This window comes from Embiotoca jacksoni, unplaced genomic scaffold (assembly GCF_022577435.1).
Source record: "Embiotoca jacksoni isolate LCO1_2020_lvr unplaced genomic scaffold, fEmbJac1.0.p SCAF_4, whole genome shotgun sequence".
In the NCBI taxonomy this organism is placed as follows: domain Eukaryota; kingdom Metazoa; phylum Chordata; class Actinopteri; family Embiotocidae; genus Embiotoca; species Embiotoca jacksoni.
Window position 1 is genome coordinate 7,432,501 of NW_027185392.1, and position 19,313 is coordinate 7,451,813.

General features: G+C 40.7%; 1 protein-coding gene across 1 annotated transcript in view; it reads left to right on the forward strand.

Moving 5' to 3' along the window:
• Positions 1-6,920, forward strand: part of pax5 (paired box 5) — a 57,005-nt gene extending 50,085 nt beyond the window's left edge. The window contains exons 9-11 of the mRNA XM_069168046.1: positions 835-921; positions 1,780-1,866; positions 3,563-6,920. Of these exons, the coding sequence (XP_069024147.1) occupies positions 835-921; positions 1,780-1,866; positions 3,563-3,645 (257 nt within the window). The 3' untranslated portion in view covers positions 3,646-6,920. The remainder of the gene's footprint in view (positions 1-834; positions 922-1,779; positions 1,867-3,562) is intronic.
• The last annotated feature ends 12,393 nt before the right edge of the window (positions 6,921-19,313 follow it).

Below are 19,313 nucleotides of genomic sequence, written 5' to 3' on the forward strand. Positions count from 1 at the left end.
AAAGTATTTTCAAATTACGACTAACTGTTACAGAACACCACACAAGAGTTTTCTTTTTCACAAAGCACCACCATACTACTGTTGGACAGCAGCCGTCAATGTGTTTATTGTGTGTTGGACAGAGGGCACGAAAATATGTTCATATCAGAGACAAATAATAAAAGTTGACAGTTTTGTCGGCGGGTGATGCGTTTGAATGCTACAGTTATTTCTAAGTGCAGAAAGGCTCTGTGCAATTTGAGACTACACTACTATGTCAAAATTCAAGTACTACACAAGTACTAACATGTAAGAGTACTATTTGTGAGTGCCACGAACCCTGCGACTAGTGGACAACCCGCTGTAGCATCTCAGACACAGACGCCCCAACACATATACACCATTCTAGTTTCTGTGACTTGGATAAACCCTTGAGATGTCCAAGAGTTGCAATAATAGTTGATAGAAACTGCGATATCAGCATATGAAACCGTATTTAACCTGATCACTGTCTGTCGTGTGCACGGATACATCCCGAGCCTGACTTTGCAGAAGATTGTACAAGAAAGTATTTTACTAAAACTTAAAATATTCAGTGTCTTCAGACAGCATGTTATTACTCTCAAAATTGATATAACCTGGTTTGTTTTGATCCATGTGAGCATAATATTCACAATCTGATCACCACCAGGCCAGCTTTTAGCTGCAGCTTGAGTATCTTCAGCAAATGCAAAGAACAATCAAGCCGTGGTTGAGCGCTGGATATGAAAGATAAAATGTTTTGCAGCCAGGACCGTTCTTTGTCTCCTACATTGTTTCTAAACATGCCGTTTCTTGTTTTGTGTTTTCTTTCAGGGGGAGATTTTTCCGGAAGTCCGTATTCCCATCCGCAGTATTCCACGTACAATGAATCGTGGAGATTTCCTAACCCCAGCCTATTAGGTTGGTGTATCCCGTATCGTTGTAGCTAGTTCTGCTTACCAGGACTGGATCAATAATCGTGTCAATGAATTTCATTTCATTTCATTCGACCTCGCATCCCACTTCCAGCCTCTCTAATTATGTCTTGTAACTTTCATGCTCCACTGTTCATTTTTTTCCCATTCCATTTCATTTTGTATTGTGTCGTAGAAAGCAGTGCATCAGAAACATACTAATGGTTCTATGGAGGGATTTTTTTTTTTTAAAAGACTGGCAATTTAGGCTGAATGAATTTGAAGAGAAGGAAAGATGCAGTGAGAGAGGAAGGAGCAGACTAGATGTTAACATTTCTGTGGGATTTTGTTTTACATCTGTTGTGGAGGAAGCAGACTGACCACCTATTGTTTCACGTTTCATGAAATCACCCTCACTTTAACAATTAGAAAGTTAACTAAGTCGAACAATCAGGATTCTTTTCTTTTTTTTTACACAGGGTAGCAGGACTTGATGCATTGGTACATGGAGTATTAAGTTCATGTACAAGTCATGTAAATTGGTATCTCTTAGCTACCTAATGCCTTGTCACACCAATAGAGATGCAAACAAACAAAAAAAACATCCATTGGTCATTCAGTCCCAAACTGCCACCAGCGTTGATCTCCTAAACTATAATGGGCTGGCAAGAATGATCTTATATCATAGGACCAATGTGACATGACAGCAAGCTACAAAACATGTCCTGGGAGGGGGCAATGGTGTAAAAGGTCAGTAGGTGAGAGGGGTCAACCTGTGATGACCTGTAGTGTGCCCCCCCACCCTTTCCTCTCCTCAACTCTCCTTTTCCCTCCTTCCTTCCCTCCATCCCTTTGTCCCCCCCAGTGTTTCAGCAGGATTATGGGTCTCTCCTGGGGACGGAAATCGGCTGCTCCTCCAGTCTCTTCACCAGCCAGGCAGGACAGATGCAAGGTAGGTGACGAGAGACAGAGAAAGACGAAGCAAGTGAAGGAGTGAAAAAGCATGTGTGAGGATCCAGGAATATGTGCTGGAGGAAGTGCAAGGATGAGGAAAGATGATGATAGAGCACAGGAGGTGGAAAAGGAAGAAAGAATAAGAGACTGTAAGGGAACTTTGGTATGATAACGGATGAGTGGACACATAATATGAGGACAAGATGCACATTAGGAGACACTGAAAGGTTTAAGATTGATGGCAGGGGAAAGGAGATGCTGTGATACAGAGGAAAGACAGGGAAGGATGAGGGAAGAGGTGACAAATGAAAGAAAGAGGAGTTTAGAAAAAAAGAGGCAAAAGGGGAGAGAGGGCGTCTGAAGTCTGAGTGAGACTAAATAGTTTGTCAGGTCGGCTTAATGCCTCACTTCCCCAAAGAGGCTCCTGAGATTACCTGGACTGTGGACAGACATAACCTGTCAACACACAGCTAGGCTGATTGATGGAAGTGACAGAGACAGGTGTGTGTGTGTGTGTGTGTGTGTGTGTGTGTGTGTGTGTGTGTGTGTGAGAAGGGGAATTTTTTTCTGTGTGTATTAAGGTGTGCGAGTGTACGTTTTTGTGTGTCTTTGGGGTTACAGTATTGAATTGACCTCTTCCCTGGGGAGAGAATAGACTCAAGGGATCAGTAGTAGTAGAGCTGTACTCACTATGTCAGCTTAGACTGTCACTTAGATGGTGTGTGTGTGTGTGTGTGTGTGTGTGTGTGTGTGTGTGTGTGTGTGTGTGTGTGTGTGTGTGTGTGTGTGTGTGTGTGTGTGTGTGTGTGTGTGTGACAGAGAGAGCGAGAAAGAGAAAGGAGGGCGATACTGATAGTCAGGAAGTAGACGGATTTCATTTTATTGGTTGTATGTGAAAGGGAGACTATTTTTTATGTCATTAGCTTCATCAGCTCATGTCATCTCATTCCTGCCTTTCACCACTCACATTCAAAGTAAAATATAATCTTAACAGAAAATTGAAGCTGCTCATTCCACATTTACACCGTATTAAAGTTGTTAAAGGAGAATTCAGATTTATTAAAACCTGGGTCTTATTTTTGTCATTCTAACCATCATTCCTATCTGTAATAAAAATGAGTCTCACCAAGTTAATTGGGGAGATCTGTGCAAGCGATGACATTGCAACAGAGGTCCACTGGGGGAAAAAACCGAACAGAAGCGCCAAGACAGTCATACAAGTTTTAAACAATTCGCCAGATTAGTCAAATATATTTTGAATAGAAAGTGATTTTCTTGTCCAATATGGGATTATCAGATACATTCTTGTTGCACTCACTTTCAGTTCTACCTCCAAATACTGGTTGAAAGCTGCTACAATTAAAATCGTTTTAAATATATATATTTACATATATAAAAAAAACAATGGGTCAAATGACTGTATTTCAGGTTGGGTAAAAATACTTTGACTATTTGTTCAAACTTTACTGCAGCAAAGTCACTGGCCTCTGCACTCAAATGCCCACAACTGAAGAGCAACGACAGCCAAACAAACAGAAATGAAGACAAAATACAAAAATAAGACCAAGTTGTAACAAACTGGACTCATCTTTTGAGTAAATGATTTCTAATTCTATATTGACTTTTAGCTGCGTTTGATTTAAGAGAGTTGAAAGAAATGTGTGTCTGTGATCCCCCCACACACACACACACAGGATCGCCATACTATTACAGTGCAACATCACGGGGGGCGGGCCCTGCTGCCACTGCTACGGCCTCCGCCTACGACCGCCACTGACCCCTCCTGCAGAGAGAAGAGGAGGGTGAGGAGCGGGAGACGAGGGAGGGAGGGATGGATAGCACCAGCACCGCTCAGTACAAACTGGCCTACGCACGGACTGCAATGAGGAGATTTCAAGTGTTTGACGTCAGTGAAGTTTGAATTTTCTTTGACATTTAAACGAACAAACACACTCCTGAGCTGCAGCACAAAACTGTATGTGTATCCATTACTGTGAGGATATAGGACTGATTTTGTAAACAGGTGCATTTTGGAAATTTGGACCCTCCCATAATCTATCAAGGCTTGGTATCCCTATCTTGTTTTCAACCAGTCATCTATGAAGCCAGTAAGTCAGTGGACTGCATGCAGCATTGCAACTAACTGTATTGTGATCTTCTGGGTAAAATGTTGTGTTTTCAGGCTGGGAATATTTTTGATGACATTATTTGAGCTGATTCGAGCAAAATCACTTTTTCAAACAGTATTTTTGTGACCCAACATTTATCAATCAATTTTCTATGCCACGCTACAGTGAAGTAAAGACAATCCAATCCTCACAACTTTGACTGACCAAAATCACTCATATCATTATCAAGCTAGTCTCTTTGCTGTGGAATCAACACATTTACTCTGGGATCACAAAGTTTAATAAATGGGATACCCGAATTTCAATGGGAGAGTTCAGTGTTACAAATGTTTGCGAAGCCCCACCCCTTTCTGTTACTGTTGTAACTGTCGAGATTACCATTCTCGCGGAGCACGTACTGTATGTGGTAAGGTCTTAAATATTTTTTTTAAAGCAATCAATCCTTGATTTCAAAACAAAGTACACAAAATCAGCTTCTAATTTTTAGCCTATGACCGTCAATTGGCCAATTTAGCTTTCATACTTGTATTTCCATGTTGAACATTTTCATTTGTAACGTTACATTAGACAAATCCAGTGAGGAGCAGGACAGAGCTGCAAACCTCTGGACACTAATAATTCTCCCACTGTCAGGAAATACTACACACTGGATGTGCTAGCCATGAACTGCAACCACAAAGATATTTAGGAGTTAATTATGTGCTCTTGGATGAGACCAGACTTACTACTGTCAGGCAGATGAGCCAATATTTGAAGAACACGTTACAGCATATAACTTTTTTGAACTACCCTATTGATCCTTGTGAGAAAATTGATCCATCCTATGCACACTAGGAGCAGTGGGCAGCCACACATTGCTGCACTCGAGGACCAACTGCAGACCCTAACATACGTTTTTTTTAAAGTGGGAGTAAAGCGGAGCACCAGCCATTAACACACAGAAATATAAAAAGAACATGCAAACTCCAAACAGAAAGGATCAGGGGCTGCCGGGGATTCGAACCCACGCCACCATATTTATAGTTTAGTTCATTCCTCACACTTTTGTTTTTGTGTTTTTGGTTTTAAAAAAAAGAGCTAGAAGACTCCACCCTCTAAACTCTTTAAACGTCATATGTCATCCCTACAACAGTTCCAAGCACACTGCAGCAGCATGTCAAAAAGTCCAAAGCTTAACTGCCTAATTATAGTTGCTGAGCCATGATTGGATATTTTCTATTTAGGGGCGGGGTTTAGCAAACAAAACATCAATGTGTTTGTAAAACTGTGTCCTCACATGATGGATGTATTAGGGACAACTGGATACCGGAAGCCCAAAATGGCTCCCACTCACTAGTACGAAAATTGTTTTCCTGGCGCATGAGCCAAAACAAGTTTCTTGGGTCCGTGTTTGCTTTTGTGTTCTACGGCCTACTATACGTGCACATCTGTGTAATACCCAACTGACCATGCTCGCGGGTTCCCAATCAGCTGCTTGTGATGAAATCGCAAAAATAAAGCCAATTTGTCACATACTTTTAGATTTTACAAATATAAAACTCGTAAATTAACAGTAGACAAATTTGACCTTGTTTGGAGTTGGAAGTGTCCCGTCAACAGTTTGACACACAGCTCTTTGATGAAAGTGGTTTATTGGGAGAAAAAAAAAAGAAGCTTTTTGGGGCACAGAGTTTTTTTTAGTTTTTTTTTTTTAGTTGCAACATCGCAAGCGACCATTTGTGAAAAATTGACAGCAAGGCTGAGTGGCGGTGCGGTATCTAGCTCTCTTAATACATCCATGCCTCAAATCCACATTCGAAGTGGTTCAAATGCCACTGACCAACAGACAGGCCTTTCAGTAAAGCACAGCCGGAAACATGAGCCCCCTTCTGTAAAACTAACAGTGTACATGTTCACATCAGAACAAAATCAATTCCACCGGGTCGTGTTATTGTACAGGTAGGTGCTATCCGACCTCCCCAGATGAGATTTAGTCCTGATCAAGAGCTATTTATAATGGAGGAGACACAGAGTAATATATTAAGAAGCTTTTCTGCGCTGCACTCCGTGATGAGAGTGAATGCCTGTAATGATTTATAATAGTGTCACGCTGTTGTGCTAGAATAGTGATGATGATGATGATGATGACGATGCAGTGAAATATGAAATCTGAAAAACTTTCAATATAAGAAGTCTTTGTTTATAAATGTGATCCTGTTTATAGTTTGTTGCCTGGTATCAGTCGACACAGGTGCCACTTAATGAGACGCCATTTTTAGCCGCCTCCTGAATATTCAAAAGAAGAACCAGGAGGCAGTGGCATCCTTTCTTTCTCTTCTCTCTTTCTCTCTTTCTCTTGCTCTCTTTAAACTCCCCAAAGATGGGCCCCCCCTAGTGGATCGGCTGATTAACTACAAAAGCACAAAGAGACTCAATCATCATTTAAAGGCGCCATTTTACTTTGTTGACTTGCTTTCAGAACCATGAAGTACTTCTTCTTCTTATTATTATTATTATTATTTTTCTCCCCTATTTGAGTGCGTGTCCTTGTGCTGTTTGACAACTTAAATTGTTTCTATAAAAGCATTGCTTTCGTGACAAAAATAAGTGAAAGTTTTCTTTTGTTCTGTTTGTCTCCTACATCAGTTCTGCGCTGTGACAATGCATGACACCAGGGTCGAGGCCTTACCCATCATGTACAGACAGAATTGGAGATATTTGCCCCTCAGCACTGATCTGAAATCAGTGTTTTAACCCCATCTGAGGGCTCACTATGTTGATCTTGTGAGAGGGCAATATCTTCCTAAACCTGTACGTAGCTTCCTGTTTCAATTCTATCAAAACGAGACTTGTACAGTAATAAGTGAAAGAGACGATAAGTCACAATGTCAATAGCAATTTCAATTATTCACATTTGAATTTAGATTTTAGTGACAAAACTTTCTTTACGATAAAAAAGACTTAAAAGATGCGTGGTGTTGTTTTAGCCATTGTCTGCGAGTGTTTACATACCTTTTGTTTGTTTGTTTTGGGTATGTGTGGCTGACTGTAGCGCTCCATTGCTACTGTGTAGTTTTTACTAGCTAACAGATTGGAGGCACCAAATCTGCAGTGTGAGACATTAAAATATAGCTATATAAACATACTATAACTATGAACACTGAACAAAGCTGTTAGTTTCTCAATCTTTGTTGTTTCTGGATTTTTTTGAAATAGTAATAGAGTGGATCCTTTCACATTTGTAGACCTTAAAAAGTTGTGCATACACAACTCTAAAAGAAGATTCTTCTGACAGCTCGCCTGCTGTGCTGCCAGTGTGCACCGCAGCAGGAGTCTCTCTTTATTTCTCTCTTTTTCTCTTGATCCTTCTGAGGCATTATTGAACCTGAACCACACCAGCTGAAAACAAGGACAGTGCCTTTAGTTTTATATGTCAACATCCCCCGGATTGACCACGAGTCACTAAAATAAGATTGAGTGTCCCTCCCTGCAGCTCCTTCAACAAATCTCTGATTATCTGTCCAGGCAAACACAGAGTTGTAGATCATATAAAGCCTTTCACAAATAAGTACCAGACAGCAATTTCATTATACATTATTCACTATGCATCATCGGTAACATTGGAGCTCTGATCACAGGACCTAACACTAATCTCGCCCCCATACACGTCACATAAACGTCTTAAAATCTCCCCGAAAGTGGAGTTTTCAGTCACGGATCTGCGAACGCATCAGGTGATAGAAAATCTTACTCGTAATCTATGAATTGTCAGGCAGCTACAATAACAAAAAGCAGAACATACTCCAAGAATATTAATAATATTCCAAGGATTTAATTGGATAAAATTCTGATAGTTAAAGGAGTAATTTTGCGGTGGTTGTTACACACACACACAAAAAAATTCCCCACAGTTTAGCGCCGCAACAATAGCTACGGCGGAGTCTTTAACGTAAACCCGTGTTGACGGTTTTTGTAATTACTACCACTGGCAGTAGGGGGCGACAAAAGTTCTACAATGTAGATTTAACATGTTAAAAAGATGTTCTACCATCTACAGAGTGCAGATTTTCAATCCCTAATAATTGTTATGAGTGGATCTGTGACTGATGTGTCCAAATTCTGGGAGATGTCCATACGGAGATTGATGAGGGTTAAACAGGACCAACTGGCTTGACAAGAAGTGAAAACTTCTAAAAAATAAAAAAAGGCTCAAAATATATATTAAAAGAAAAGCCAAGTCAGTGACAGATATATTTCAAATCTGTTCATTATAACCCTTTTTTTTTTTTTTACGAACCAGAGCGTCTTACAAATGAATCACCCACTTTTTTTCAGAAAGAAAAGTCACACACACACACACACACACACACACACACACACACACACACACACACACACACACACACACACACACACACACACACACACACAACTGTAAACATGACAACATATTGATTGATAGTCGTTCTCCTTGAGGAGGTAGAGCTGTCTCCTGTGTCCAGTCACGTGAGGCAACAACATCAAACAGACCAAACAAAGTCAATGCCCGTTATCCGGTGTAGCCAAGAATCCTGTGATATAGTAACAGGATTATTTGTTAACTATGCATCTCATAGTGACACAGCTTGCCTTGCCATTGCTTTGACCTAACTGGTTCACATGGGGAGCGAGTGGATTCTCATTGGCCCGCAGCTGTTTCAATTGGCAGTTGTGACATTGACTGCAGTGATGAGGGGGGACTTGTCATTGTGGGTGGTACTGTAGAAAGCACGGTGGGCAGAGGCCACCCACACCCACACACACACACATATATATATATATATATATATACATATATATATATAAATATAGGTACAGACACACACTTGCTCCCTCCCTTTGTCCTTTGCGAAGTGGTGATTGCCCCTCCTCTTATGCCCCTGTGTTCCCCAAGGGAGGCCAAACCTGCTGTGCCATCAGAAGCTCATCCCGTCTTTCTTCTCCCCCCTCCCTCAGCTCTAATCTCATCATATCTCATGCACTCGTCTTCCCCCGTCTCTCCTCTCCTCCCCTCCTGTAGCACTGCCACACCACCATCAGGATTAGGAATATTAAAACTATTCTGTTGATTTCAGGCCAGTGACCTTCTTCAAAGAGTCCTCCCTCTTTCTTTAGACAGCCTTATTAATCCTTTTTTCTCTCCTTTTTTTTACTTTTCTCTCTGACTATTCAGACGTCATGCTCACTGTCCTGTCAGAAATTCTGCATAGGAATGAAGCAGGGTGTTTTGTGCCAAAGCGAGGTCATTTCAATGGCAATATTGCTGCCTGTCTCTTTATTTGGTCAAGAGCGTTCTGTGAGATCGCATCTCATATTCTGTTTTCTCTTCGTGTAGCTCTAAAGCATTTAAAAACAAAAAGAATCACGAGTTCCAGATCAAACAAAGACATTTCATCTCCAGCACTTCTACAGTTTACTGTCCATGAAAATAAATTGCATCCTGAATCTTGATCCCAGCTCCGAGTCGAATAGAAAACTGAAATAAATGCAAATTAGTTTTTTTTTCCCTTTATTATGATTTCTCACCGAGTGTGCACTGCCTGACTGTATCTCAATATGAATCCATGAAGATGGCTACTGCCTTCCTAAAACCTAAAGGGAATTCAGCATCACATCTTGACAGCAATTAGTGGCACAATCTGTTTCATGCTTGCTGATATAACTAGGCTCTGGACAGATCTCATACTGAAGTGTTACAATGTTCTGTACATCTTAATATTATTCAACTGTGGAAGAGGAGTAATACACACGACTCAGCCTACAAAAATCGACTGTGCTTTTTAAGCAGATGTTTCAATCAAAAAAAAAAATCAAAAATAGATACATGATTTTTCACCTTACTGTGGCCTTTCGTGTAACAATCTGGAGTTTTTTTGTGTCCATGGCTTCCTATCTGGGGTGTTAAAGAGATATTTATATCTGTGACGTTTTGGTAAAAAAAAAAAAGAAAAGAAAAAAGGAACAAACAAAAGACGGAAATAAATACATCAGAATAAATTGGATTTTAACAATTCCGCTTGTTCTATTCTTCAAAATTAAACGCGACAAAAAGAAAACATATCTGTAACATTCACCAAAGCCTGTGATGCCTGTTTTAAATGATAGATTCTTGTACAAAAAACATATAAAATAGCAGAAAAGACTTACAGATACAAACACAAAATGAAGATAAGAAATGCCTTCAAATATTCTGGAGGGGAGGATTTAAAAAAAAAAAAGTAAAAGAAATGCTTCTTTAACAAAATGTGTATGTTTTTTATTCAATTTTCTAGTAGTTGCAAACAAAACTTGGTGTTTTTTCTCTTTGTGTGTTGTGTGTTGTCTTAATATTTGAATGTATTTTACTGCAGTGCGAATTTGCCAAAGATATCATATCACTTGATTTTTCTTCTTTTATCTTCTATTCAGTTTTTTGGTTCCTGAATGGCGGTCGGTTATGTTCAGAAAACTGGAAATAAATGGTGAATTTGATATTATGCTTATTTTTGTAATATTTTTATTGTTAATATTATTGTTATTTTATTTCCTGGCTTTGAGTTTACTGTGTTAAATATTAAATTGCAGTTTGCTTGATGCATCTCTTCATACTCAGTCTGTGTACCTGTCCATCCGTCCACCTGAGTGACTGTTGTTGGTGAATTATTCCATTTATGTACCTGTAATGTGAAACTAAGAAGTAATTATTTGTAAATATTTGCCATAATTTTATTGGTCCTTCAGAATAAAAAATAATTTTTTGGAAGTTAAAGGTTCTGTGTGAGTGTTTCGCTCCACATTTACATTAATTGATATTTCATGAATTATTTACACTTAGCTTGTACAACTAACTAACTAACGGTTAGCCCGCATGCTGGGCGGTTAGTCTGTTACTGTGGGCGAGGAAACAAAGAGAGAGAGCTGTTAAGTTGTTCAATTGGTGGCCAAAAATGGCCAGTATGCTGCTCAGTGAATAAATCATCACGTTAATGATGATCATGACTGATGTTGGTTTATCTTTCCACTGATGGCTAACTGTTTTTGTCTGAGTGTCTGAAAACTAGAAACACCAACGACTTCAACACTTCCAGCCCGAGATGAGCCGGGAGCTTAAAAATAAAAGCAGCGGTGGTTCCACTTTAATTCCTTTCATTTTGACATGACTACAGCTTTATTACAACATTGCTTAGTTCAACTAAAAGGTAGTAAACTGTCATATTGGCCTCAAGTGGTAATGGCAGATTTGCCATCAGCAAGGCTGTAAGACAAAGCAGAGGAATTTATAGCCAATAATGCTACTGAAATAAAGCACAGAAAGGCTGACTGACATGTGATATGCTTTGATTTTGAAATATCACTTCTAATATAGATAACCTTTGGAAGACTGAACGATTTACAGTGGTCGAGAATAAAAAAAAAAGTAAACAAAATAGATTTTAATAACAAATCGTAATGCTTGTAGAATCACCACTACTTAAAAATGGCAATACAAACGAATCTATACTCAAGTATTGTGATGGTATCAAATCGGGATATAAGCATATGGTTCCAGACTTATTTTCAATACAAACACATACTTGTTTCTGTTGTTAATGCCACATTCCTGTACATCCAGCCTCATTGTGGACAGTCTGGGGCTGCTGACAGAGCTGCTGGTTGTTTGTGTCTCGGTGTGACCCCACAGCACTGCTTTCTGTCTGAGGACACACACATCTCATCTCAACCGCCTCCCTCCTCTCACCCCACCACTCTGAGCGACCGGAGTGTCCCAGTGCTGCAGTCTTGGCTGCTGGCCGAGTCTAGGAGGGGGCAGAGGTGTGTGTGTGTGTGTGTGCACGTGTGTGTGTGTGTGTGTGTGTGTGTGTGTGTGTGTGTGTGTGTGTGTGTGTGTGTGTGTGCACGTGTGTGTGTGTGTGTGTGTGTGTGTGTGTGTGTGTGTGTGTGTGTGTGTGTGTGTAGGTAAGGAGGAGGAGGAGGAGGAGGAAGGGGACGAGGGGTGATAATAGGACACAAGCCACGACATGGCGACAACACGCCACACACACAGAAAACAGCACATGCCCAGCTTGAGACATAGGCCAGGCTGTCCACAGATTGGGTGCCTGCCCAAGACACCAGAATGGCAAACAGCCCTTTTGTGTGTGTGTGTGTGTGTGTGTGTGTGTGTGTGTGTGTGTGTGTGTGTGTGTGTGTGTGTTTGTCTTGGTTCCTTGCCAACTTAGGGAAACTGTAAGACTGCAAGAATGCATCATATGGTAAAGGATTAACATTTGAGTGAAAGTTAACAATTGCTGTTTTATCCGAGCCATCAGACTTTTTCTGATCCCCCTGATCCATAGGAACAGTTAGTGGGTCGTCCAGTTACAAAACACTGACACTGTTAGTGATATTCTCTTTAAATATTTTGATGGTTATGACTCAGATGCATGATGGTTGACTGTATGATGCGATGGACATGGCTCAATAGCTGGACTCCATTTAAAGTTAGCCATAAAAGCCTTTTTAAGCCATGTAGGATTTGATTCTATTGTGTTTATACCAGATATGACAGATGTGTCACCAACACACCACAGGAGGTCAGCAGCTTAATGCAACGCTCAGCCAGCACCATCATGCCAATTCATCGCACACACAACCCCGACATGAAGTTAGTGTTTCACCCATTATAAGATAATGCGTCACAGCCATAATCATACACAACCAAAGCATAGTCACCATCACGGCAGCAGCAACAATCTGTCTTAATCAGCCTCTGCGGTAGTTAATGTGACAGCTAGGTTAACTAGCCCCATTTGTTATTCACGAAGCCGCAATGATACACATGGATCAGCCACAGCTAAAGATGCTAAAGATGCAGTATGTCTACAACATACAATATAATCATTGTACACTTTAGAAATTCTTTGCAAGACGTAGTTGTAGCGAGGTTATTCAGAATATTGCAAGGTTCATGTACTCGGTGATAATTGGACTAAAACTATTTAGATACATTAGAATGATTTCATATGTTACAGTGTACTTATTGACCACGGGGAGCACGACACAGCCAGCAAAATCAGCTAGACAATATTTTCTGTAGTTCTGATAGCAGCTTTTCTGAAAAGACTGAAAAAAAACTTTTAGCGAGCATTTAGAGAGACGCTATTGAGTTGCATTATGGGAATTGTAGGATCCGGTGAGCTTGGAGCTCGACCGGTGGACTATAAATCAGGATGTTTTGGCCTCTGTTGCTGCAGGTTTTACCTTCCTTTATTTAAAGTCTGTCTCTTGCATCTTCGACTGAGATATTTAACGTATTAAAACTATACTTTCATGCAAGATCTTATTAAAGGCCTTTACCATTTCAGTTTTATTGTGCTTTAGAAGATAAAATGAAATAAAAGGAGCCGAAAAGAAGATAGAAGTAAATTATATTGGCACCATTCAGATATAAGTAGATCTGATTTGTTTTCGTGAAATAGGTTCCTGAAAGATTTGTTTACCCCTCAAGTCCCAAATTGAATTTTCATGGCATATCAGATGACTTGAAGACTGGTTGCCAAGTATCATAAAATAGATAATAATTTGTCTTCAAAGTAGCAGAAAACTGTTGGATGGGAATTTTTACTTTACATAGTTTGAAAAGCGATGCCACTAGACTACAAAGATTTGGCCAAACACAAACTGTCAACAATGTTAGTCTGACTGACGCGGAGCTGAAGTATGATCTGTCAGATCAATGTCGGCTTGAAAAATAAGGGTTGGACGGTTCTTAGTTAGTTAGAAAGCAGTGCGACACCCGCTGCCCTCGTTACTCCTTTCCTATTGCTTCCGATTACATAACATGACTAACTACTGACATGTTCTACCTCTCTTCCTCCTCCGCTGGCTTCCTATACAGCTGCAGAAGACAGACAACAGTGGTACTTATGGAGGCCAAGAAGTCATGCAAATTAACGTCAGTCAGCATGGGTTTATTTTGGCCCTCCAGAGCCCCTGTAAGGAGGAGGCGTGGGGCCAACTGAGTATAATTGGGCCTCAGGTGATTAGTGGAGAGGGGCTCATGCAGCAGAGGGAGAGAGAGAGGATGAGGAGAAGAGATGCTGAAGAGGTATTAGGAGTGAGAGAGCAGGGGATTTGAATCAAACAGGAGGAGAAGGCAGAGAGAATCTGACAAAACACATGGAGCAGGGGGTGAGCCAGTACATGTGCTGCATATTCATGACTGCTGCTGCGTCTGCATCCACACCGCTGCACCGTCTTTTCTCCCCCTCCATTATTTACTGTTCATCTCCAAGAGCATTTGTTGCATAGTCATATGTGATGTGTGTAGATGTAGGAATAGGGCTGGGTACCACTCGCAATGTTTCAGTACTGATACCTTGACTTCAATAATGGTTCCTGAACTATACTTTTTCCAATATAGATTTTATAGAAATCCATTCGAAGAAGAAAGAAATTACACATTATGGTACAAATCTTTAGTTATCATGCATCTTACAAGGAGAGAGTGTAGCTCGGGGTTTGTTTTAGTTTTTTTTACAACTAGCAGATGTCCCTTAAACGTCTCATGCAAACTATCACTAGATGCAAGAATTTACTGATGTTGGTTGAACACCTCACATGCTATCGTTGGATACTAGCTACCTGGCTGCACACAAAAAAAGCTTCAAGTTACTGCAGTGCCTGCAACACAGACAGGTTTGCGACCACAAACTACTTTTAAAAGGTCAAATAAGACGTTTGGATGTAAGATTCAGCTTAAATTGAAAGCTAGTGACTATATCTGCGCGGGAAGGAAATGTTCTGGTTTAGTGACGCCGATGAGATTTACTCCTGCGTGAAGAAAAAAAAGTTAAGTATTTTAAAATGAAAACGTGTTAAGAGTGGATGCTGCTCGGGTATTGAAATTTGGTACCTAATGACAAGACATTCTTAGTACTAAAGTTAATGGTACCAAAGCAATTCAGTCGGCGCCATAACAGCATTAAAGTTTGCTACCCGGCCAAATGTCGAAATAAGATGTACAACCGGTGCGTAAATACTACACATTATAATTGTATATTCATTAGTGTAAATTACAATCACGACGATCTCTGTTTCTCTATGAGCTTGGACTCCCCTCCCCAGCAGAACAACCCTTGCTGGGTGATGGAAAACAAGTCACTGTGCACTGCTTGGGGTTTTTCCCGGGAAAGTTGCCACCGTTAGGTTGGATATTTCCCAACAAGAGGATGAACTTTGACTTTTTTCTGATCTTTTGTTTTACAATAATAGATCAATTGACATCTTGAAGCCCCAAAAAGAGTGCAGGCAGTGATGAGGGACGGAAAGTCGGCACTTCTTCATTTTAAGGAGTCAGAAGCCCAAAAAGTGGGACCACTGGAGTAAAGGAATCCTGAAAGATTGTCTCACTTTCACCTGTAAAAGCCGTTCCAATCCCTGTTTCTATTTTTACCCATGATCATTTGGTTTTATCACCATGCAAATCTTTTAGAAAAAAAAATAATTTACAGAATCATAAAGAAGCAAGCCGGTGCTCCGCTTGTGTGAGTGTCAGCTCTTCAAATGAATAGAAACTCTCTGACAAATCTACAGTGGAAAGAAATCTGCTTTGACCTTATCAGAGAAGACATTTAGACCTCACAGAATGAACCTCTGCATGCTTCTCATTGCCCTTTACAACAGCGTCCATGTTCTCTCTCACACACACACACACACACACACACACACACAAGTCACAGAGATGCAGTACACAGTGACAGTTGTAAAAATGAGCGAGTGCTTATGTACTGTGTTTCACTCATTAAGGTCCTCCGGACACCAGAAATGACGAGACGTGTAGTTCCATGTACGTTTTTTTTTTTCCTCACTCAGCCCGTCACTCACAATCACTCCCTCAAACAGATACTACATGTAACAAATGTCAGACGTGAGAACAGTGTGTGTGTGTGTGTGTGTGTGTGTGTGTGTGTGTGTGTGTGTGTGTGTGTGTGTGTGTGTGTGTGTGTGTGTGTGTGTGTGTGTACATGTGCCGGTGCTTGGATGTTGGACCATTGACAGGCATGGAAGCAGCTTGTTGAACTAATAGGCTAACTAATGTGTCTACATTCCCTCCCTCCGTTCCACCTTACCTCCCTCACCCCCTCTTCCCTCTGCAAAACTGACATCTATGCAGTGAGCAGAGAGACGAGGGAGGGAGGAGAGGAGGAAAAGAGGGGAAAAAAGAGGAGAGAAGTGGGTTGACAAGCGGCAGACCCTATCGCCCTCCCGTCTGACTCCGTCTAGCTACCCCTTGCTCCCCGAGGGTTTGTCTCTGAGGATAGTGCTATGATGAATAGGCCTGTCTAAGCTAACCTAGCGGAGACCAATTAGAAGAGGAGAGAAGAAAAAGAAAAAGAAGAAGAAGAAGAAGAAGAAGAAGAAGAAGAAGAAAGACAGAAACTGAAAAACAATGAGAGAAACTGAAGCAAAGGGAGCAAGAGACAGAGAGGAAGAAGAAGAGATGGAAAGGAAGGGCAGACACATTAAAAAGGAGGTAGGATGACTGGGGTAAAGTGGAAAGTTTAAGAGTACTGTTGTCTACGTGTGTGTGTGTGTGTGTGTGTGTGTGTGTGTGTGTGTGTGTGTGTGTGTGTGTGTGTGTGTGTGTGTGTCTCTCTCTCTCGGCGAGCTGTCAGTGGTGAGAGAGACGCAGTGTGAGAGCGGCCGGCCTCCTAAGCCTTAACCTCGTCTGCTGCTGCAGGAGAGGCTTTGACAGCAGAGAGGCACAAACAGGACTGACCCTCGCAAAAACATTTCCTCCTCCTCCTCCTCCTCGAGGGAAACCTTTCACCGCGGTGCTCCTTGTTCTACGTGCTGCTACTCCTCCTCCCTCCCTCCCCCTGCTCGTGCTTAATACTTTTCAAAGCCTAACTCTGACTCACAAATTTAACTAGTAGATTTAAAAAAAAATAAAAAATAAAAAAAAAATACACTTGAAAGTTAGAGAAATAAATGTGCTAATATAAGTACAGGCTTTCCTGATTGATTGCCACTGGTCTTAAATGTTGCATCTCCAAAGAAATCCCTTGCATCAAAAAGTGTGGCAATAATACGCATCCTTGTTTTTCTGGTAATTCAACTTTTACAATGCCATTTATTGTTGACATTTCAAGTTGTTTACATTTACTGTCTGAAATCACTTCTTATCTGCTACTTAGTTCCCCCAATTGCGCTCTTCTTTTTTCACGGTGAAAAAAATTCTCAAGTCTCTGACAAAACAAAAACTATAACAGTGATACAAGCTCTAAAAACCAAAGAATCCAAATAAAGGATCTGGTGTCATAGTTCGCAACCCTGAACATACCAGGCTATAAGGGAACGATGTAATTTTGCATGCTGTAATAAAATATGTTTAACTTGGTGCAGCCGCAGCCTATTAATGTGACATGTTTCATCATCACCACTGGTCACGTCCCTAACTACAGGATGCGGAAAGAAAATCTGGTGGGTGACATCAACTATCAGCTTTTTCCAGCTACAAACCATCATTAGTCAATCAGCCTTTAAAAATGCAACATCAGTCACTCTATTTGAGAGCGTAACACATATAAGAACAGAAAAAAGAACCACTCTCAGTGCCCATATGAAAAAAAAAACATATGAATGAGTCAGTTTTTAATGATTTCATGATGATTGTCCATAAAAAAAAAAAAAGAGTTGTGTACTTTGATTAATGTACAGTATTTGTCTATGTAAGGAATATACACACCAGCAGCTGGGCACTGGCTCATAGGAAAGCCAGACTTCTTTAAAACCCTCTGAAACACTGATGTAGGCCACAGGTCTCTGAAAGTTAGAGGTTGTTGGATGCCTCGTGAAGCACCGTGTACGTAATGTCCTATACAGATAAACATGCCTTACTTTGTTGGCCGCTAGCTTCTTCCTCTCCACGAGGTCTAATTAAAGTCAGCTCTTTGCTAACTTAGTAGCCAATAGTTCGCTGCAGTGCTTCTCCATCATTGTATCTCCTGCCATCACTTGTTAAGCCTGATCCGCTATATTTTGCGCTTCTGGATGTCATCGTAAAAACAAAAACAAAAATCCGCAAATTACTTTCGTCACCACCATTTCCGGTGTTGCGCTCGTTTGCGTTCACCTTTTACCTTTGACCTGCTTTCCGACCTCAAACGTCACTTCCTCTCGGACCAAATTTTTTGAAACCCAAGATCCACAATTCTCAGTTTACTGAAATTAAAACATCATTAGAATATGAACACAAATCATCAAAACAAAAATATATGGTATTTATTGAGTTGCAGGTCCTTTACACAGCCTTGTTAACGAGCCAACATCAGTGCATAACGCATAAATGGTCAGACAAGTTTAACATTTGCTTATTTGTAATACCATGCACGTATAAAATTCTGTCCCATTTCTTTCAAACTAATCTGGTAGCAGATTTAGTACAGTTATAAAGCTCTCGGGGTAGATCTGTTTTGTAGGCTGTAACGTAAAGGCAATAGAGGCAGCTCTGTGTATACTTCAAAAAACAGGACAGGGGCAATACGTTCTTATCAAAACATGGAAATTACTAAAAATCCTAATACTTTTCCATAGAAACCCTGATTATTTTCAACCTTCACATGCAGTTACACAATCATTGGGAACATTTTCAAATCCTAAACATGGGTACCGCTCTAGTCTCTTTCACACGAACACTGTATGACATTGAAAAAGTTTGTAGCATGAGTCTGGCCTGGGTTCAAATCCGACTAACACTTTCTCGCATGGGTCTGCCAACCTAATTTTCCTCCTTCAAACAAACATTTGATAAATGGCCTCCCGACACTCCTTTTACAAAATAAGACAACTCTCTCTGCGCTCCCCCTTTCCTTCCTAAAGACGATCTCTGTCGTCCTTTTCTCATCTCTGAGACAATTACAAACACCCTGCTTCCCATTTATCACCAACAATTAAACAGCATGGACGCAGGCTACTTCATAAGCAGTAGAAGAGACAGCGAGGAGACGAATGCGAGTGGAATGAAGTCGAGTCAACAGTGAGAAAGAAAGAGGAAGGCTGACAGCACAATTAAGGTTTTTAATTCTCTGCTTGAGTGGGCCAGTCCAGTCTTTATGCTAATTAGGATGCCACGGCCATGTAATAAATCTCTATGATCCAGCCTCATTTCCCCCTCTGTCTCTCTGTCTCTTTCACACACACACTCATACACACTCACAACAGCACAGAAAGTTCACCCATTACTTTTTATGGGCTACACTCTTCGCCTGGAGTGTTAATAGTTTTGATAAAATTGTTGTTTTTGTGCCATTTTAATGCTTCCCACAGATCACAGAGC